The sequence below is a fragment of the Calypte anna genome, chromosome 33 (assembly GCF_003957555.1).
Source record: "Calypte anna isolate BGI_N300 chromosome 33, bCalAnn1_v1.p, whole genome shotgun sequence".
NCBI lineage: Eukaryota > Metazoa > Chordata > Aves > Apodiformes > Trochilidae > Calypte > Calypte anna.
Genome location: NC_044275.1, coordinates 1,565,888 through 1,586,908, shown reverse-complemented (window position 1 = coordinate 1,586,908; position 21,021 = coordinate 1,565,888). Strand labels below are relative to the sequence as shown.

Below are 21,021 nucleotides of genomic sequence, written 5' to 3'. Positions count from 1 at the left end.
TGGGGGTGGTGGAGAACCCCCCCGGAATGCTCCCGAAGAATGCAGCTTTTGGGGGGGTTTTGGTCTCCACTGGACCTCGATGTTTCCCAAAAAATCCCCGTGTGCTCCTGGCCCCCCGTGACGTGTTTTTGTCCCGCTCTTGTGGCTCCCAGTTGGGGACTGGGAGAAACTGGGAAGTGCAGGGCAGTGGGGGTTGAAGAGCTGAGCAGAGCTTGGGGTGCTCAATCCAGGGTTTTTGGGGCTGAACAGTGATTTGGGGAGCTCTGCCCGGGGTTTGGGGTGCTCGGTCTAGGTCTTGGGGTGCTCAGCTGTGCTTTGGGGTGCTCAGCCTTGGATTTGAGGTGTTCAGTCCAGGGGCTGGAGTGCTCAGCCCCCAAATTTGGGATACCATACCGTGTTTTGGGGTGCTCTGCCTGGGATCTGGGGTGCTGAACAGAGGGTTTGGGGTGCCCCAGCCCGTGTTTTGGGGAGCTCAACTGAGATCTGGGATGCTGAGCAGGGGTTTTGGGGTGCCTTGCCGTGTTTTGGGGGCCCTGCTGTGTTTTGGGGCGCCCTGCCGTGTTTTGGGGGGCCCTGAGGTGTTTACGGGGGCCCTGCTGTGTTTTGGGGCGCCCTGCCGTGTTTTGGGGCGCCATGCCGTCTTTTGGGCGCCCTGCCGTGTTTACGGGGGCCCTGCCGTGTTTAGGGGGGCCCTGCCGTGTTTTGGGGCGCCCTGCCGTGTTTTGGGGGCCCTGCCGTGTTTTGGGGGGCCCTGAGGTGTTTTGGGGCGCCCTGCCGTGTTTTGGGGGCCCTGCCGTGTTTTGGGGGGCCCTGAGGTGTTTACGGGGGCCCTGCTGTGTTTTGGGGCGCACATCCCGGGATTCCTTACAAGGTTCTGCGTTCCCTTGCGGGGCTCTGGGTTCCCTCTGGGGGGTTTTGGGGTGCCCCCCTCCCGTGTTTCGGGGCCCCCCCCCCCTCCTCTCCCCCCCTCTCCCCCCCTCCCCTTCCCGCCGCCCCTCCCCTTCCTGGCGCGCGGCCCCTTTAAGCCTGGCCCCGCCCCCCGCCCGGCCGCGCGCCGGCGCTCGCCCCTCCCGCACGCGCTGGCGGCCGCTCGCCACCGAGGCCGCGGCGCTCGCCATGGCCGCCCCCTCCCCACCGCCGCCGACCCCCGCCCGCCGATCCTTCCTCCCTTCGCTGCCGCCTCTTCCTCCTTCTTCTCCCGCTGCTCTCCTCCTGCTCCTCGCTCTGCTCCTGGCCGGGCCGCTCGGAAGGGCTCACGGTGAGTGGCGGCCACCGGGCCCGGGCACAACATGGCGGCCGCCCCGCCCCCGCCCGGCGCCGTGAGGGGAACCGGGAGGAGAAGGGAAGGGGGAACCGTGAGGGGGAAGGGGGAATCGTGAGGGGGAAGGGGCAGCGGGGTCGAGGAGAAGCGGGGGTCGAGGAGGAGAGGCGAGGGGGGAATCGGCCGGGGAGCTTGAGGAGGGGGCTTGGGGGGCGCTGAGGGAGACGCGGGGGGGGAATTGGGAAGGGAAGAGGGGGGTGAGGAGAACCGGGGAGGGTCTGAGGGGAACCGAGGGGAGGGGGGGGAAATCGTGAGGAGAAGGGGGGGGAATCTGTGGGGAAAAGGGAATCAATGAGGAGGAGTGAGGGGGAATCGTCAGGGGAGCCCCAAGATGGGGTTGGGGGGAGCTGAGGGGAAGCGGGGTTGTGGGGGGTGAGAGGAACCGGGGAGGGTCTGAGGGGAACGGGAGGGGGGAGAAATGGTGAGGAGAAGGGGGGGGATCTGTGGGGAAGAGGGGATCAATGAGAAGTGAGGGTTGGGGTTGGGGGGCGCTGAGGGGAGACCCCAGGGGGAGAACCGGAGGGAAGGGGCAATGGAGGGGGGGATTCTGTAGGGATTCGGGGGTCAGTGAAGAGAAGGGAAGGGGGAAGCTTAAGAGGGGGGCTGGTAGGGGTGAGCCTGGGTCTGGCGATGAGGTTTTAGTTATGGGGGGGGAGGAAGGGGGTGCGGGAGGGTTTGGGGACCTGGAAGTTCCTCTGGGGCTGCAGGGAAGGCTCTGAGGGGTTTGGGGCAAAGGGGTGTTTTGTGGTGGGGAAGGGGTTTGGGGGGGGATCCATGGAGTGGGGGGGCATCAAAGAGCTTTATTTGGGGTATGGCCCTTGATAGCACCGACCCCCGGGTTGGGGGGGTCGAGTGTGGCTTGGGGGGCATTTGCCAGGGTGTGTGGTGGGAAGGGGACCACTGAGTTTGTTTTGGGGGGGCAGAGCCTCTATAGAGAGGATGAGGAGGCAGCAGAATTGAGGAGGGGGGGGCAGGGGTTGCACGGAGGAGACGCAGCCTTGGCTTTGGCTGGGAGGCTCCCAGCCTGTCTGCGGGATGTGAGGGAGAAAACTGGAAATTTATGGGATTTTTCTCATTGAGTGAGGAAGCCCCTGGGGGCTTCTGGGTGTGGGGGTCACCCCGGGCTTGGCCTGGGGCAGGAGCAGGAGCAGGAGGAGGGAGCAGCCCCCGGAGAAGGGGGAAAGTGCCATCATGTTTTTGGGGAGCTTTGGTTAGATTTGGGGAGTTTGGTTGACCGGGGAGGGGCTTCAGCAGCCCCCCGATACACCAGAGGTTGCTGTTTATGCTTAATATGCAGCCTCTGGGAGTCTGTGGAAGGGTTTTTTTTGAAAAAAACAACACAAACCTTTCTAAACCTCAGTGCCTGTGGATTGAAGCAACTGTAAATATTTGTTTGGAGGGAGGTGAATGAGGGAAAACTCTTTGTTTCAGTTGTTTGTTCTGTGCTGATCCTTTGGCTTTACCTGGGGAGGGGGGGTTGGGGGGAGGGTGCTGCCACTGCTGCTTTCTGGGGGAAAAGCGAGAGAAATCGGCTCCTCCACGTTTTTCAAGCGATTTGCCCTTTTCCTCGGGGGCTGGGTGGACCCAGGGCATCTCTGAGCACCTTTTGGCAGGGACAGAGGAGGAGCTGGTGGCAGTGGCTCTCCGGCATCCGAGGCTTTGCTGCTGGGTCCCGTCCCTCTGTGGCTATCGAGGGCGATCGCTGCTTGTGTAACCGGTGCCTGTTCCAACAGGAACGGAGCTGAAACATTTTTTTCTCCTCCCCAGCCCTCTCGCCGCTCGTGTTTCTGTGTTACCAACCGACTGTCAGGAGGTAATAACTTTGTGCCTTGCAGATCTGGACTTGTTAGCTAGAGAAAATGGCTTCAACCCCCCACTAGGGCAGTAGGTTAGGGGTGTATTTGGGAGTCCTGTTGAATCGGGAACCACGAATGTGCTCAAAGGGAGGAGAGCTGCTGGGCCTTTGTTTTAACCCCAAGTCAGCTCCAGCCTTCAGAAGGTGTTTTTCAGCTTTTCTGTGCTAAATGGCAAAGCCAGGACCCAAACAAGAGACTCCTCACCCGTCTGCTCTCAGACTTTCACTTCTCATTTCATGTACAGCTGGTGTTTATTAAAAAGGAGGAGGAAAAAAAAAAAAAGAATTAAATAAATAAACAGGAAAGGGCCAATTCAGTGTGTGTGTGTCTCTCCTGGAAACCCTCAGTGCCTTTGATCCTGGGGCCTGTCAGCCTGGCTATTGTTTCCTCTCTGTGCTCTGGGGTTTTTGTGGAAGATGTGAGCTCCAAGGAGCAGGGTGGCAGGAACAGGGACAACAGGGATTCTGATCCTGGGGATTGTTTGCTGCTTGAACAGCCATGATGCCCACTCAGCATGTGCTTCTCAGCCAGCAAGAGCTGCCCAGGCTCCTGTGCTTTATACCAGAGGTCTTAACAGCTGCTTATGTCAGGGTAGGTTGGAAAAACAATCCTAATTTCTACAGTGCTTGGGAGCTGTGAACCTGTGTGTGTGTTGGTAAAATAAGAGTAGAAAACACCCCATTTTTCCTTTTAAAAAAAGGAAAAGGGGAGGGGAAAAATGTGTTTTGCAGTGATGGTTAAAGGTGGTTTTAGGTAGGCTTTGTGTGCCTGCTTGAAATAAAGCAAAAGATCCATGGGGAGCAACCTTGGGCCAGCAGATTTTATTATTATTATTAACACCTGCTTAAAATATTTACCCAGTTAAATCAGGCAAACTCCCTCAGTTCCATCTTACAGCTTTCCAAGAAAGCCTTCTCTGACTTGAAATGAAAACCAGTGTCCAACACACATTCTTGAACTCCTTCAGCTCCTTGGCCAGACAGCTTGGGTGGGTTTTTTGGGTTGGTTTTTTTTCTTTTCTTTTCTTTCTTTCCCTGGGCACAGAGTCCCTGCCAGGAGTGGATGCTCCGGAAATGGCTGTTGCGAAAGGAGCAAACGTCAGTTCTCTGAACAGCAAGCAAAGTTCACTGGGTGGTGACCAGTGAAAATATGTTCCCCACTGCACAGACAACGTGGTTCTCCAAGGAATCACTCGTCTGGAGGGAGAAAGCAGCTTTGACAGGGTTGAAACTCAGGCTGGTTGGGTCAGCCCCTTGTGTGTGAGCAGTCCTTATTGTCCTTTTAGTCCTCCAGCTTCCCCTCTCCCGTGTGTTTCCTTCTTTCCAGCAGAAAAGCAGACTCCCCGTTAAAGCCCCTCCACAAAGGGTTCTCTTGGGGCCTCCTGTGGGTTCCTCAGAAGGACACTGTGGCCCCTTGGGTGTCACAGTTCCCCAGATGGTTCTTCAGACACGTGCCTGGGAACACCCAGCACTGGTTGTAAGACCTGGAAACCATCAGTACTGACCTGCACTGCTGCCTCACCATGCAGGACTTTCTTCTGCAGCCCTGCTATGGAATGGGTGGCTCCTCAACTGGTTTCCTAACAAGTTAAAACACAAAATAGGTGTCAGACCAGAGCCTCAGGAGCCCTCTGTCTGTTTTCTGTGCTGAAGAGCAACAGCAGCAGAAATGCCAAGGCTGCTTCTAATTAGCTATTAATGATGAGACTCCTGTCAATTTGCTTATTTAAAATTCATTTAGGAGCCATCCTTTTGTCTTGAGTAGGTGCAGGGAAAGTTCTTCACTTCAGAGGTGAGAGCATGTTCTTCCTGCCTTTTTTTTTTTCTTTCTTTCCCATTTGGTATGTTTTCTAGTCAGCCATGATGTGTTCATGTCAGGTTCAACCTGTGCCAGGGGACTGCAGCCAGCTCAAAAAAGTTGAGAGTCTTGTTTCTGACTTTAAATATCCTGGTATAATTTTTAGTTTCTGAATGTCTTGCTTGAAAGTGCTTTTCTTTTTTTTTTTTTTTTCCACAGTACTTTGCAGCTAATTTTAACTCTGTTTCATTTAGCAGCAGCAGGTCAGTAGATTTCTTAACCACCAGCAAGGAGCAAAAGAGATCTTGAGATCTAAGCCCAGGAGGAGTTGGTGTGCTCTGCCGGGCAGTTTGGACCTGGACAGGGCTGTAGGGATCCCAGTTGTTGACCCTGGGCAGCAGCAGGATTGAAGGAAACAGAATGGAAAGTGAATCCTTGGTTTTTGATGACTTTGAGTGTCCCAGGGTGGTGGAAGGAGCAGCACAAAGACTCCTGGAACTCCTTTGCCTCAGGGGGAAGGGTTTTCATCCTAAAGTGCTCTGTGATAAAGGTTGTTCTTGATTTACTTCAGCATCCAGTGGAACACTGAAAATTATTTCTTTATACCCAACATGTTTACACATGTCCCTCTTTGTTAGAGCATCTAAAGAAAGAGCAGAGGTACAAATCCAATTGTTTTCCATTTCTCTTGCTAAAATGATGCTGCTGCAGCACTGAAACCTCATGGCCAGATTGGCTCTCATTAGGTTAGGTGCTGTGCAGAGACAGAATAAATTGCAGCTCCCTTTCCAGAGCCTCACCAAGGCTCAGAAGTCAGGGGAATCATTGTTCTTCTGTTCTTCCCCACCCCCCCTCTCCCTACAAACTGTTGAAAAAGAACAGCAGCTTACAGTCTCTGCAAAAAAATCTGTTTATCTGGTAAATACGGGGGTGGTTATTGGCAATTTTACCAATGATCATCTGCAGGTTAATTAGCTTGGTGCATCTTGAGCAGGTAGTGATTGACCCTGAGGAAACATCATCTCCCAGAGCAGGGCTCCAGGAGGTTTCTTTGGAAGATGTATTCCAAGAGGTGGTTAACACCACCACATCAGATTTTTCTGATTTTTTTTTTTTTTGCTGTGAAACTTTTCCCTGTCTCGCTGTGTCGACATCTTGACACATGCAGTCTCTGTGAGAATAAATATGTGCAAAAAAATGAGCTCAGAGAGCTGCTGGGGAAAAAAAAGGAAATGTTCTTTCACTGTCAGAGCTTCATATTTTGGTCTCCCTGGAGCCCAGAGCTCTAATCCACAGCCCCACGTCTGTTTGTTTGGATTAATTCTGCAAAATAAGTTACCTTTGGGGGGGGATTTGGTACCAAGGGGCCTTCTCCTGCTTTCCTCTCTGCTGGTGAAGTTTCCCAACACCTCTTGGGCTCCAGGTGGTCACTCAGGGAATCCCTGGGCCGCGTTAGTCAAGGACCCAGGAGAACTGATCATTTTCTGGCAGTGCCAAGTGTCAGTTTTTAGGCAGAGGATGAGGCTGGGATGAAGGCACCGCCAGGGTTGGCTTGGGTGCAGCCTCGGGCCTGCTCCAGCTCCAGAACAAAGCTTGCATTCTGAGGAGCTGCAGCTTAATGTTAGGCTTGTTTAAACAGATTCTTTCAAGGGTTGGGTTTGTCTGTGAGCAGAATGTCAGGAGTGTGTGGAGCAGATAGAGCCAGCTCTGCTGCCAGCTTCCCCAGCACCCTCGGTGCAGCCTCATCCCCTGGGTGAGAGGGGAGCTCTCTGAACTGCTCTTTTGTTTTCCTTTGCCCCATCTATTTTTATTTTTTTTTTTAATATCATCCCAGTCGTTTTCTTTTATTAAGTAGATTATATGTTTTGCTCAATAGGAGCTTTTCTTCCCGAATAAAGAAAGAATGCTGTTGGCATGAACAATGCTTTGCTTCACTTCTGCCTCCTGCTTCACCCGGGTGTCCCCAGCTGCTCTCAGCAGCACCCGAGGTGCCCAGCCTGGGGGTTCCACCTACCTGTCCAGTTTCTGCAAAACAACAATTGCCTTTTTCCTGGCTTCTGGTTTCAGTGATAGGAGAAGAATCCTGTGTGCAGCACTGGCAGGGGGTGATGCTTGCAGACATGGATCCTGGGCTTTTTCATAACAAAAATAGCCCTCCTGTAGCAGGAAACTTCTGCTTGCTGTGCAGAGCAGATAAAATCTTAACTCTGTTCACTGAGGTTCTGGTCTCATACCTTGCAGGTAAACTGATTTTATTTTATTTTTTTAATTCTGCAAATGAAACTGAGCAGATATAACCAGCTCCTCTGCTTCCCTCCTCAAAGGGATGCTTAGTTTCAGGCTAGATACTTCTTATTGAAGTTTACAAAACCAGTTTTTTAAGTGCAGTGAAGTGTTTTGTTTGCTTCTGGAAGCAAAACAGCCATAGCCTAAATCTGGGGTTTGAGACCTTCAAGATGAGCCCAACAGGAACCAAGTTCAGTTGTATCTAAATCAAGTTGGAGAGCATGATGAAGTGTGTGTGGTTTAAGTTTTTTTAATTTCTGCCCTGAGTTTTTGATAAAGGAGACTCTTTAGAACACTTCTTTCCTTTTAAGTGCACTTGAAGGTAGGAATGTGCCCCGGCTGCTCTTCCCTATCTCATGTTTTCATAAAACCTTCTGTCTAACCAGCCTTTGTTCCCCCAAGTGTCTGTTTTTTTCAGAAGAATTGTCTTTTCTGTGCTCTGCTGAACACTGATGTGCTGATTTTCTTGCTTTTGTTGTCAAGTTTCCCCTGAAATGCACAACCCATGGACAGAACTCTCAGCCCTGCTTCCATCTCAGTCTCTTCCCTCTCCATTTTCTCTTCCACGTCCCTTTTCTTTGTGCTGAGCTACATTTGCTTGCGATGCTTTTTAAAGACACCTCCCTCAGCAGCTCTTCTGCCTCCTGTTTTGCTTTTCACTGCTCCTGCCCTGCTGATTCTGGTGGGTCAGACCTCACCTCTGCATTAACCTCTCTGAAATTCTGCTAAGCAGCTCACAGCAGCAGCCAGGACAGGGTGCAGGGAGAATGAAGTGAACAGTAATGCAGTTAGCCTGACTGATTTGCCTGGGACACTAGAGATGAGAGATAATGGGTGTCTTCTTCCTAACCAACCCCTCAGTTTGGTCAGAACCTGCTCTTTTCTCCTGAAGCTCAAGGTAAGGTGTCCCCAGCAGTGTGACCCTGTGCTGGCTGGGAGCACAGTGCCCACAACCTCCTGGAATCTCCTGCTTGGCTGAGGGTTTGGTGTTTCCTTTACCCCACGGGAAGGTGTCTGGCACACACAGCAGTGACAGTGACTTTTCTTTGTGTTTTGGGGGTTTTTTTGGTTTTTTTTTTTTTAAACCAAGAGGGTAAAGCAGATGTAGAGGGTTTGGCTGTGGGGCTGGGGAGAGTTAATGGGTGCTTGTATCTTTTCAAACATTTCCCCAAACTCTCTCTCTCTACCTGAAAGAGCATTTCTCTAGCGGGTAAGTACATGTTTCTGAATCCCTCCAGGGAAGCTGAAAGATCTGATGAAAGCTGAAGAAAATCCTGCCTGCTGCTAAACAAGCCCCACCCTTCTTCTTGACATTGTTGCATTGGCTCTTTGTTCCCAAGGATGGCGATGCCGGGGGATTTGCTTACAGTTTGTCAGGCAGCTTGAGAAAAGCAGAGTGACAGCTGGGAGGAGGAAAAATGTGGGAATCTGCCTTGGAGATTTTTTTTCTTCTCTCTTTACCTAAATCATCTTCACAGTGAGCAGGCAAAAAGCCAAGAATGTGTTTGACCCAAGGTAGTGTCTGGGATCAGGAAAGCAGTTACCAAAGAAGTGACTGATCTGGCTGGGTGCAGCACACTTGGATTGTGGGGTGGCTATGGGTGGGTTTTGTTTTGGCATCTCCCAACTGCTTGTTGGCTCTTTGGAGCTGGGGTGGTCACCTCTTGCCAAGCTCATCTGTGGGGGAGACAAGTTCAGGACAGGACAAGGAGTTCAGGTGTAACCCAGTCTGTCAGCTTGAGGAATTGGTGGTGTTGTGTTCTGACCCTGCACTGGGTTGGGATTGGATCTGAGTCAAGTCTACAGGGATGACATGGGATGGCAGGGTCAGGGAAAAAGGCTGTGGAAGCTGTTGTCCTCTGGGATGGTTCCTCTCCTTCCAGGATGTGTTTTGTGCTTGGTTCTTGTGGGTCTGGAATGCTGAGTGTGGTTTGTGCTGTGCCTGATTCCCACTGCTGAGAATCAACCATTCCTTTTCGAGGGGGAGATCTCAGGATAAAACATTTCCTCTGCTCCCAGCACTGGGTGGATTTTTAAGGAGCTGGCTTTGCTTTGCTTTCTGCAGCTCTGACTTGCTTGTGCTCTGACTGCAAACAAGCAAACTCCACCTGTGAGACCGACGGGGCCTGCATGGTCTCAGTCTTCAACCTGGATGGTGTCAAACACCACGTTCGGACCTGCATTCCTGAAGCAAAGCTGATTCCTGCTGGGAAGCCCTTCTACTGTCTGAGCTCAGAAGATCTGCGTAATACTCACTGCTGCTACTCTGATTTTTGCAACAAAATCGATTTAATGGTTCCCAGTGGTGAGTAGAGAGCTGATTTCTGGTTGAAGTGGGGAGGAGAAAAAACCCTCTGCTTGGGATTGGGAACAAGGAGTTCTCGGCCCTGTTTTCACTCCTTCCCTCAGGATGCTGTGTGAACTCAGGCACTTGGTTGATTTCCTTGATCTTTCAAGTGGAAATAATAACAAACCACTTCAAATTAAAATATGAAGTTGCTTGAACTCCTCTGTGGCCAACAAAATCTCACCAGATGGTGAGGTTGGCCTTTGGAGCAGGAGAAGTCTCCAAAATTTAAGTTTCATTTTGATTTTTTTTTTCCCACCTGCACCCAGTAGCTCCATGTGATTCCTTATCTGCCCTGGTAGCCTGAAAGCAGCAGCTGTGTTCATCTACACTTTTACATTTAAGTCTCTGCTGCCTGCTGCTCAGTGCCTGCAGTGGCCTGGGGGTGGTGTGTGTTCCTGCACAGCTCAGATCCTTTTTTCTGGTGCTGAGCTGGGCTGCAGCCTGCTTTTCATCAGGTTGAGTGGCTTTCCTTGAAGCCTGCAAACCTTTCCAGTGATGAGCCAGCAGGAGAAGTTGCAGCAGGTTCAGAGTAAAGTCTGTGAGGTGCCCAAACTGGGCAAATGGGGAGAGGAAGGAGCCCTGCCTCTGAGTGAGGGTGTGGGAAGCGTCTGATTCTCTGCTTCCTGGGACACAGAGGGCATGCAGAGCTTCCTCAGGCCTCACCCCTCTCCCTTCTGGCTGTTGTTTAGTGGGTTGTAGGAAGGCTGTGGGATCAGGTTCCCTTGGGTGCAGTGGGGAGGTCTTGGCTTTTTCTCAAAAAGGGAAAAATTTTGTCTTCAGACAGGAGTTGGTACAGGAGCAAAGGGAAGGAGAGAAAAGAGCCAATTCCTTGCTGGTTTTAACTCCCACTTGGAGAGTTGAAGCAAGTGCCATGACCCCTGATCCCTCTGCTCTTGCACCAGAGGGGTTCAAGCTGTAGTTTACCTGCCTGATAACTCAGCCCCATCTTAACTCTGGTTATTTGCTGTGTCCTCTGCCATCCTGCTGAAATCCATGGAATCACAGAAAGGGAGGGGTTGGAAGGGGCATGGAAAGATGGAGTCCAGCCCCTCCTGCCAAAGTAGGGTCACCTCTAGCAGGTCACCAGGAACACGTGGGGCTTTGGATGTCTCATGGGAAGGAGACTCCACAACCTCCCTGTGCCAGTATCCAGGGCTCTGAGCAGATAATTCACACACAGGAAGAAAATCCTGTGAAAATTTCTGAAACCTTTATGGTTTTAATCCTCCCTTTCTTCTCAAGGCCACCTGAAAGAGAACGAGCCCCCTTCCAGCTGGGGTCCTGTGGAGCTGGTGGCAGTGATTGCTGGACCTGTCTTCTTGGTGTTTGTTGTCATGATCATCGTGGTTTTTGTCTTTCATCACCACCAACGAGTCTACCACAACCGCCAGCGCCTGGACATGGAAGACCCTTCTTGTGAAATGTGCCTGTCCAAGGATAAGACCTTGCAAGATCTTGTCTACGATCTCTCCACCTCTGGCTCTGGCTCAGGTATTGGGATCTGTCTGGAAATGACAAATGGAGAAGTTGCAGAAATTGAGCAGCTTGCTCTGGGGCTTCTGACTGCCCCAGCTCTGCCCCGCCAGCCCTCTCGTGAGTAATGCCAGGGTGTGTGTTCACTCCTGCAGCAGACAACACAGCCCCAGGTTGGTGGTGAGTGCTTAGGCTGGGTGAGAGCAAGAGTTCAACCCCTCCCTAACTGCTGATGTGTTAAAAAGAAAAAAAAAATTAAAAATAGTTTTGTGTTAACTCCTTTTCTACGAGAGGACAACTCAGGTGGCTGCACCTATCCCAGGTTTAGCTTTGGAATTGGATTGTGGGTTGTTGGCTTTCAAAGAAGGATGCAGGATGTCACCTGCATCAAAGCTGGCAGGAAAATGGGAAAGATCCCAGCAGTGAGCATTCTGCTGTGTCCAAATACTGTGTTTGCACAGCCTGGCTCAGCCTAGAGAGTCCTTGGGTCTCCTGAAGCAGACTTGAAAGAAATCACCCCCATAAACAGGCAGGGAAAGCATCGTTTGATTCCTGACTTTGAACTATGGAAGCAGTTAGGTTAAAAAAAAAAAAAGAAAAAAAGAAAAAAATTAATTTTGCAGCAGATGGAAACCTGAGGTGCTTCCCAGAGGCAGTGAATATAGCAGCCTGAATTCAACCAGGGAATAAACCTTTAGCACCACATCTGCTATATATAACATGGTTTGGGATCTCTGCTGTGCAGACTCCCAGCAGGTAAGCTCAGGAGTTTATGTAAGAGGTGGAAGCTCTGTTAGAACCTTTCTAGAGAAGTTTTGGGGTTTTGTTGTTTTTTACAAAAAAAAAAAAAAAAAAGAGCTGGTTGTTAATAAATGCAGAGTACTCTCATTTTGGTGATGCTCAGCTTCAGCCTGGGGGTGGTTCAGGAGTTTCTTTTGCTGCACCAGATGCTCATTTTTCCCATTCCTTAAAACCATGGAATGGTTTGGGTTGGAAGGGACCTCAGAGCTCATCCAGTCCCAACCCCCCTGCCATGACAGGGCCACCTCCCACCAGCCCCATCCAACCTTCAACACTTCCAGGGATGGTGCAGCCACAGCTTCTCTGTGCAGCCTGTTCCAAAGTCTTCCCACCCTCACAGCAAACCACTTTTTCCTCATGTATAACCTAAATCTCCCCTCTTTTTAAAATTTTCCCTTTTCCTCTGAAACCACTGCCCCTTTTCTTGCCCCGCAGGTTTGCCGCTTTTCGTCCAGCGGACGGTGGCTCGGACCATTGTCCTGCAGGAGATCATTGGGAAGGGACGTTTTGGGGAGGTTTGGCGTGGCCGTTGGCGTGGGGGGGACGTGGCTGTGAAAATCTTCTCATCCCGGGAGGAACGTTCCTGGTTCAGGGAAGCAGAAATCTACCAAACCGTGATGCTGCGTCACGAGAACATCCTGGGATTCATCGCTGCCGATAACAAAGGTAAGGAAGGGAGAAGGGAGAGACTTTCCCCAGCATGCCAGGCTGCTCCAGGGGGCTGCAGCTGACAATTAAGTGGTTAAAAGAGCAGTCAGGGTGCTTTCTTAATCACTTCTCTCACCAAAAATGATAAAAATTCTGCTGGGAGCCAGCGACTCACCTGCTGCACCTCACAACGTTGGGTTTTGCCTCCAAGTCCTTCACCTCTTTTGCCCCCAGGGTGGCTGTTGAGCCCCAGCTTTGAGCCCACAGCTCTCCCACTCCACCAGAACTTCAGGGTGGAGGATGCTGGATGGTTGTGTCTCTTTTTCCTGCTGCAGATAACGGGACGTGGACCCAGCTGTGGCTTGTCTCTGATTACCACGAGCATGGCTCCCTCTTTGACTACCTGAACCGCTACACGGTGACCATCGAGGGGATGATCAAGCTTGCCCTGTCTGCTGCCAGTGGGCTGGCCCATCTGCACATGGAGATTGTGGGGACTCAGGGTAAGAGCAAAAGTTTTAAAAGGTGCATGGCAATTCTTTGGGGGAGAAGAAAGGGGAATCGATGAGGAGGGAACCACAGAAAGCACCAGCTGTGTCAGCCCGGGTTCCTCTGGTCAATATCGATGCTTTGGCTGGCTGCAGGGCAGGTTAACTCCTCCCTCTGGGGCCTTGTGTCAGCATTGCACATCCCCATCCTAAACCCCATTCTGCTTGGGTGGGGTATTAGTGCAGACAGCAGCAGAATTACAAGCTTCCCATCCACCATCACATGCCTGGTGCTGGCGATGGTGGAGTTCATGTCCCTCTGGAGGCCTCCGGCTGGAACTGCAGCAGCAGTGCCCGCCGAGCAGAGAGCAAAGCCCCGGGCTGCCAGCAGAGCTCTCCAGAGCCCAAGTGGATCCAAACAGGAAAATGTGTTGCAACACTCCAGAGTTTTAACTAACGCCCTGAAATCCGGTGCTGCCTCTGCGCCAGTTTCACTGACAGATTGCACCAGACCTTGACCCCTGTCCTCCCACTTGTTTTTTTTTTTTAATTTTGCTCTGTTAGGAAAGCCTGGGATTGCTCACAGGGACTTGAAATCCAAGAACATCTTGGTGAAGAAGAATGGCACGTGTGCCATCGCTGACCTTGGCCTGGCTGTCCGGCACGATTCTGTCACAGATACCATTGATATTGCCCCAAACCAAAGGGTTGGAACCAAACGGTAAGAGAACTCTTCTGGGACAGCTCTCCAAGGGGTCAGAGCAGGAGCTTGAGCTGGTTGGACACGGGTGAAATTCTCTTAAGCATTCCCACAGAAGGTCAGCAGGGAGCCTGGGTTGATGGTGCTGGATCTCCAGGTGTCATCAGGCTTGAGAGGTGTAGGAACCACAGGAACTCAGCTCCAGGGGGCTTGGATAAGAACTGACAGCAAACCTGGCCTTCTCAGCAGCCTTTTGAGGCCTGCTGTCTGATGTGCTTTTTGACATCACCTCTTACCCAACTTGCTGCTCTTATTATTTTGTTTGCTCTGTTGGGCCATGGGGCCCATTCCTGCTCTAGCTAAGGCTGTGCAGAGCAGAGTTCTGTCTGCTGAGAAGTGGGGAAGTTTGCCATTTGCTGTCTTCCAGATAATCCCTTCTCAAAAATCACCACTCTGTCCTTTTCCAGATACATGGCCCCTGAAGTTCTGGATGAAACCATCAACATGAAACATTTTGATTCCTTTAAATGTGCTGATATCTACGCCCTGGGCTTGGTCTACTGGGAAATAGCTCGAAGGTGCAATGCTGGAGGTAATTAATGCCCTTCCTCTGGCCATGGGCTGGCTCCTGGGTCTCCTGTCCTTGCTGGTTCCTGTTGCTGAGGTGATGTGAAGGTTTGAGGGGAGGCTGGGGACCTGCCTGGGTTTAGGTTGGACATTAAGAAGAAAATCTTCCTCGTGAGGGTGGTGAGACCCTGGAGTGGGGAAGCTGTGGCTGCTCTGGAAGTTTGCAATGCAGGGTTGGGTGGGGCTTGCTTGGAGCCACCCAGACTGCTGGGAGATGTCCCCTTGGCAGGGGGTGGCACTGGGTGACCTCCAGCCCCCCCCCAGGCCGTGAATCTGTGTCTGTGTGTTGCTTCCGAGGAGGGAATTAACAGCAGTGCCCCATGCCAGCAGTTCAGGATGGCCCTTGGAGGTGGGAGGGGGTGTCAGTGCTCTGGCTGCTGACCCCTGTGCCTTTGGGTGGCTTTGCAGAAGTGGGGGTGCCATTTTCTGGGTGCCTTTCTCCCCCAAAATCAGTATCAAAACATCTCCTGGCAGCAGCATGTGCCCACCCCTCTGCCTTGGCCCAGATTCACTGACCCTGCCCTTCTGCTGGGAGGTGTTGGTTGACTCCCTTCCAGTTGGGGCAGCTGCACTTTATTTCCCTGTTTTTTTTTTCTTTTTTTAGGTTTTTTTTATATTTTTTTCTTGTAAACTCCAATCCCAGATCCTTCCTTTTCTGTCCTAAATAACCGCAGAGTGTTGACGCAGCTCAGCGCTGACTCACGGAGTGGGAACCAGGAGCTTGGCTGCCTCAGGCAAACACTCTGGTGAGGAACTGTCCCTCCAGGAGCTGCATCTCTCCTTCTCCTCTGCCTTTCAGGGATCCATGAGGAATATCAACTTCCCTACTACGACCTTGTTCCCTCTGATCCTTCCATCGAGGAGATGCGGAAGGTTGTCTGTGACCAGAAACTGCGCCCCAACATCCCCAACTGGTGGCAAAGCTATGAGGTGAGCTCTGCTTCCATCACAGAATCACAGAATGTTTAGGTTGGGAGACACCTCCAAGATCATCCAGCCCAACATTTGACCAACACTAAGCCATGTCCTTCAGGACCAGGTCCAAACACCTTTTAAATGCCTCCAGGCATGGTGACTCCACCACTGTCCTGGGCCATCCCAATGCCTGACAGCCCTCTCAGTGAAAAAATGTTTCCTAACATCAGTCTAAACCTCCCCTGGCACAGCTTCCATCTGTTTCCATCTGTTTCCTCTGGTCCTGTCACACCACTCAGGCTGTTTCCCTCCTCTCTCCAACCACCCTTGAGGCAGACCACAAGGTCTCCTCTTACCTCCTCTTCAGACTAAACACCCCCAGCTCATTCAGTTGCTCCTCACAGGTCTTGTGCTCCAGGCCCTCCTGAGCTTTGTTGCCCTTCCCTGGACACCCTCCAGCACTTCTCTGTCCCTCTTATAGTGAGGTGCCCAAAACTGAACACTGCTCGAGATGCAGCCCCCCCAGAGCTGAGTACAGAGGGATGATCCCTCCCTGTTCCTGCTGGCCACAGTGTTCCTAAGTTGGAAAAGGACCTGGGGGTTTTGGTTGACAGTGGAGTTAATCTGAGTCAGCAGTGTGTGCCCAGGTGGCCAAGAAGGCCAATGGCTTCCTGGGCTGGCTCAGGAACAGCGTGGCCAGCAGGTCCAGGGAAGGGATTCTGCCCCTGTGCTCAGCTCTGGGGAGGCCACAGCTTGAGTCCTGTGTCCAGTTCTGGGCCCCTCAGCTCAGGAAGGAGCTTGAGGTGCTGGAGCAGGTCCAGAGAAGAGCAAGGAGGCTGTGAAGGGATCCAGCAGAATTGCTGTGAGGAAGGGCTGAGGGAGCTGGGGGTGTTGAGGCTGGAGAAGAGGAGGCTCAGGGGAGACCTCATCACTCTCTGCAACTCCCTGAAAGGAGGTTGGAGCCAGGGGGGGGTCGGGGAGGTATCAGTGGGATAAGAGGGCTCGGACTAAAGAATTTTTTCCTAATATCCAACCTAAACCTCCCCTGGAAGAGCTCTGCCAGGGGAGGTTTAGGTTGGATATTAGGAAAGGATTCTTTGCAGAGAGGGTGACCAGACACTGGAATGCCCAGGGAAGTAGTGGATTCTCCGTGTCTGGAGATCTTTCCAAAGAGCCTGGATGTGGCACTGAGTGCCATGGGCTGGGAACCACGGGGGGAGTGGATCAAGGGTTGGACTGGATGAGCTCTGAGGTCCCTCCCAACCCAGCCCTTTCTGTGATTCTGTGATTTTATGACACCTTGCCCTTGGTTCCCTCCCAGGCTCTCCGGGTGATGGGGAAGATGATGAGGGAATGCTGGTACGCCAACGGGGCCGCTCGCCTCACCGCCCTCCGCATCAAGAAAACCCTCTCGCAGCTGAGTGTCCAGGAGGATGTCAAAATCTAAGCCCTGAGCACCCCCCTTACCCCCCCAGCAGGAGGAGGAAGCTGCACAGAAGCTGCCATGCTGGAGTTAAAACGTGTGATGGAGGAGCCTACCTCGTGTTTCTGCCCAATCTACTGCTACAAACCAGACAGCGTTGAGCTCCAGGCTGCTCGGTGGGGTGATGGAGCCTCTGGAATTGCTCTCTTCCCTGCTTGGGTATGAAACAAAATCAGAAACCTTTTATGATCACCTCCTGACAGCGTGAAGACTGGGAGAGAGAGAGAGAGAGGGACTTCACCTGAGGGGATCTCAGCCCTGTGCTCGTTTTTTTGTTCCTTTTATTGGAAATCTTGTGTCAAGTTCCGTGCGTGCCCCTCGGTGGGGTTTGGGGCTGGGAGTGGGAAGGGAAAGGGAAAGGTTTTTTTTTCTTGCCATCCTCTGAGGATGTTTCCAGGGACTGGCAGGTGAAATGCAGGAAAAACAAAGAAACCAACAAAAAAAAACCAAGCGTTTGCAAAACAAATGGTGCTCCCTTCCAAGAGGCTGAGCCTGAACAGCTTCACCAAACCCGGTTCCTCCTGGGTTTGATTTATTATTATTATTATTATTATTATGAATTTTTTTTGTTCATTTTTACTTAAGCTTGAAAACTTCCCAGCCCAGACCAGTGAGGGGCTGGGGCTGTTGGTGTCTGCATGCGCGAGGTGCGCGTGTCCCCTGTGCCTGTCCTCTCCTCTGTGGAAGTGCTGTGTCTGCCCCTAGGGTGGCTCATCTCTCTTTGTGCTTTCTGTGCATGTGCAAATAATCTCCAGTGTCCCTTTTTTTTTTTTTTTTTTTTTTTTTTGCTGGATTTTTTGTCTGCTTGGGTTGGTTTTGGTTTTGGGGTTGGTTTTGGAGCTGTGCGTGCTGGTGCTCTCCTTCCTCGTCGAGTCGTGAGCGTTTGGTCTGGCGTGGACAAACTGCTCCACACCAGATCCTGTAGCTCTCTGGTGGGTGCTGTGGCCTGGTTATCCCCACGCTGGCTGCAGGAGCATCCCACCAGGTTGTCTCACTGCCACCCCCCTCTCCCTGTTTTTTTTTTTTATTTTATTTTAAGGACAAAGCAAAGGAACTGATTTCACTCCTGGAATCCAGGTTTTTGGGGTTCTCTTTTGTCTCAACCCCCCAGAATTTTTTTGGTAGGGTGGAAAGAGCTGGGGGGGATGTCAGGGGGAGCTGGAAGGAGACCAGGCCACAAGGACCTGCTGAAGACCCCCTGGGAGCACCATTCCCTTCTCCACCACCCAGGGACCCCCAGCAGCACGGGGCAGAGTTGGGAGGAGAGTCAGGGGGTGCTCTGCACCCAGCAGGATCCCCCAGCAGTGGGTGGGGGTGGAAATCAATGTCCATTTTTGAATATACATATATAAATATCTCATAGTCTGGACGTGGCTGTGTATAACTCGTGGGGTGGGGGGGGAAACTGCATGAATTTTATTTTGGTTAAAAACCAAATGAGGGTGCAGTAGTGTAGTGGTTGCTGCTGCCAGCAGCACCAGTGGTTGGGTGGATAGGGCAGTGTCTGTGATATCTAACTCTGAAGCCATAACTTTTAACTGGAGTGGGTTTGATGATTGGTTTGGTTTTTTTTTTTTATTGTTGTTATTATTATTAATTAATATTATTATTTTATGGGAGGCTCTGGATTTTAAACTTTTTTTAATATTGTCAGTTCTTTCTAAGAGAAGAGAAACAATCTATAATGATTACCTCTCAACCTGATTGTTTGTAAAGAAATCACTTTAAAAAAAAAAAAAAAAAGAAAAAAAAAAAAAAATACCAAATGCACACACAGCTCGATTTACACTGGAACTGTTTCTACTCAAACCTCACCCTGCTCTGTCCAGGGAGGTTTCATCTCTGCTCCAGCCAGCGGGGTTTAACTCTTGGTGTTTTTATTTTTAACTCTGTTCTTGCTGTCCGTGTACCTCTTGGTGTGTCAGTCTTGCCCCAGGCTCCCTCCCTTGTCTGTGACTTTGTGTCAAGTGAGGAGTGCCAGGTTTGGGTTTTCTGGTTGGTTTTGGTTTTTTATTATTATTTTACATCCTCTTTGGAGCTGGTTTTGCATCCTGGTGGTGGGAGGCTTGGGGGGGCTTTGTGAATGTACAGCTTTGCCTTCCCTTCCCGAGGTGTTCTCATCCCCCCCCCTCTATCCCCACCTGGTTTTTCCAAACCCTTTTTAGACAGCCCGAGGTGTGGTGGCCACTAAAACAAAATCCCCTCCAGATTTTTGGGCTGCTGCAGCAGGAGCTCAGCCACGGGAAGCCAAACACAACAGTAGGTACGGATCCCCTGGGAGCACAAAGGGGGGAGCTCTGTGTCCCCAGGACAACTCTGCTGTCCCAGAGAAGCTCCTCCAGGACACATCCTCAGCTCCAGGACTTGCACTGAACCCCCCTTTTCACCCATTTTTCCCTCCAACTGTTGTAGCCACAACATCCATCTGCCTCAGCTCAACCAAACAGCAGCTTCGGACCCCCCCAGGAGGGGTGATGAGGGGGTGGTGGTCCCTGGGAGGAGGAGGAGGTGGTGATGGAGGTGGTCAAAAGCAAGGATGCTCCGGGCTGGGAACGCTGACAATGTAGCATTTATCCAGCACTTTTCATGCAAACCCCTGGCAGGGAGCTGCAGTGCTCATGGAGCAAACATAGGAATGGCTGCCCCGGCTCGGAGGTGGAAAAAGGTCCTGGTGGTGAGGAGAGAGGAGAAGGAAGCTGGGACAGAGAAGGGGGAAGGTACTGGGGGGGAAATGGTGCTGGGGAGAGGGGCAGGTTTGTGCTGCTTCTGTCAGGCAAGGGGTGGGTACGCTGGCTTCAGAACAGATCTCTTGGTACTTCCCCTGCCCCCCCTTTTTATTTGATTGGTTTTGTATATTTGATTAGAAATGGACTGTAAAATAGCCACTTAGACACTTTACCTCTTCAGTATGCAACTGTAAATACGATGTAATATAGGATATCTTTTGTTTAATATAAACCAAGGCTGTCGGTTTCTGCTGTACATTATTAAAAGTTTTGTTTTATTCACCTTGAGGTCTTGAGACTCTCTTGCCCTTTGCTGCCCAAGGCTTCACCAAGGGATCAGAACCAGGACTGGTGGAGTTTATGGTCCCCAACCCCCAGGGAAGCATCTGGGGTGGGGTCTGTTCACCCACAGCCAAAATAATCCCTCCAGGAATCCTCCTCAGCTCTCCTTGGTGGGGAATATTCCCCTGGGGAGTGGAGGAGCAGCTTCCATCACCCACTCATGAGGTGGCAGAGGGGGATTCCAAACCCTTGAGCAGTTGAAATCGGGTCCCTCCTCCCCAGGTTGGGGGTCAAGGATTGGAAGGAGGAGGGGGCACAGTGGGCAGCTCCCAAAAAAAACCCCTTCTGGGTGCCTGCAGGCAGCTGGGCAGAGGGATAACATTCCCTGAACCACCCGGCATCCCTCAAATCCTGTTTGCTGGGAAGGGGGGGTCAGTGCTGCTCCACCTGCCCCCCCCCACTAATTCTGCCTGGAGCAGGTTGGGAGAGGATCAAGGGGAAAATCCTCTGGGGCCTGGGGTCCCCCCTGGCTCAGACGGGTGCTGGGGAGGGGGGGGGGGGGTCACCATCTGGGCTCCCCCTCCCTCCCTTCCCACCTCCCAGCTTTGTCTGCAGCTCCCCCGCAAGGCTCTGAGCCTGTCCTGGAGAAGGGGGAGAGTTGGGAAGGGGTTTCTAAAGCACAAATTGTCTTTTATTTTCCTCTTGTAGGAAATCGGGTGGGAAAACAGGTCCAGGAGGGCTCCAGCCAAGGGGCCGAGTCATTCCCTGGCCTGCCAGGTTTTGGGAACAGGATGGGATGTTCTTGGCTGCCTGAAAAATTCTTGTTTCTTGTTGATTTCTCCATGATTTCCAAGGTCCCTTTCAACCCTACCCATGCCAGGACTCTCTACAGGGTTGGGATTGGGGTTCCTGGGCTCCATCCTCTCCTCTCCTGAGTCTTTCCCAGCTCTGGGCTCCAGCTTTGCCCCTTGGTAAATCCCCTGGGCGGGTGCCTGGGGTGGAACAGCCGGAGGGGGATTGGCACAAATACTTTTTTTGGGTTTTTTTTCCCCTCTTCTTTGGCAAATTTAAAATAAACATCTGGGTAAAAACCTCACAGATTCCAGCTGGAAAATTCCTGCCGGGGCAACTCAGCAAGAGGCTGCCCGGAGCTGCCGGCACCGCGGCTGCCTCCGGGAATTGTTCTTCCCTCATGGCAGGAGAGCTTTAAATCCTCCTCGGGAACCGGGCCTGGGGCTCCGGCTGCCTCCGGCTCCTGCCTTCAATTA

General features: G+C 51.9%; 1 protein-coding gene across 3 annotated transcripts; it reads left to right on the top strand.

Annotated features, from left to right (window-relative positions):
- Window positions 1–1,073: 1,073 nt before the first annotated feature.
- On the top strand, window positions 1,074–19,754 carry ACVR1B (activin A receptor type 1B). Of its 3 annotated transcripts, XM_030468246.1 has the most exons (10): window positions 1,076–1,258; window positions 8,122–8,158; window positions 9,326–9,565; window positions 10,853–11,101; window positions 12,320–12,550; window positions 12,868–13,035; window positions 13,585–13,741; window positions 14,188–14,312; window positions 15,147–15,277; window positions 16,584–19,754. In XM_030468246.1, exons 3-10 carry the CDS (start codon window positions 9,391–9,393, stop codon window positions 16,707–16,709), a joined length of 1,362 nt encoding a protein of 453 aa, XP_030324106.1. In that variant the 5' UTR covers window positions 1,076–1,258; window positions 8,122–8,158; window positions 9,326–9,390; the 3' UTR covers window positions 16,710–19,754. The 3 variants fall into 3 exon arrangements, with proteins under 3 accessions (XP_030324105.1, XP_030324106.1, XP_030324104.1); XM_030468244.1 differs by lacking the exon at window positions 8,122–8,158 and having other exon boundaries at window positions 1,077–1,258; XM_030468245.1 differs by lacking the exons at window positions 8,122–8,158; window positions 9,326–9,565 and having other exon boundaries at window positions 1,074–1,258.
- Window positions 19,755–21,021: the final 1,267 nt, after the last annotated feature.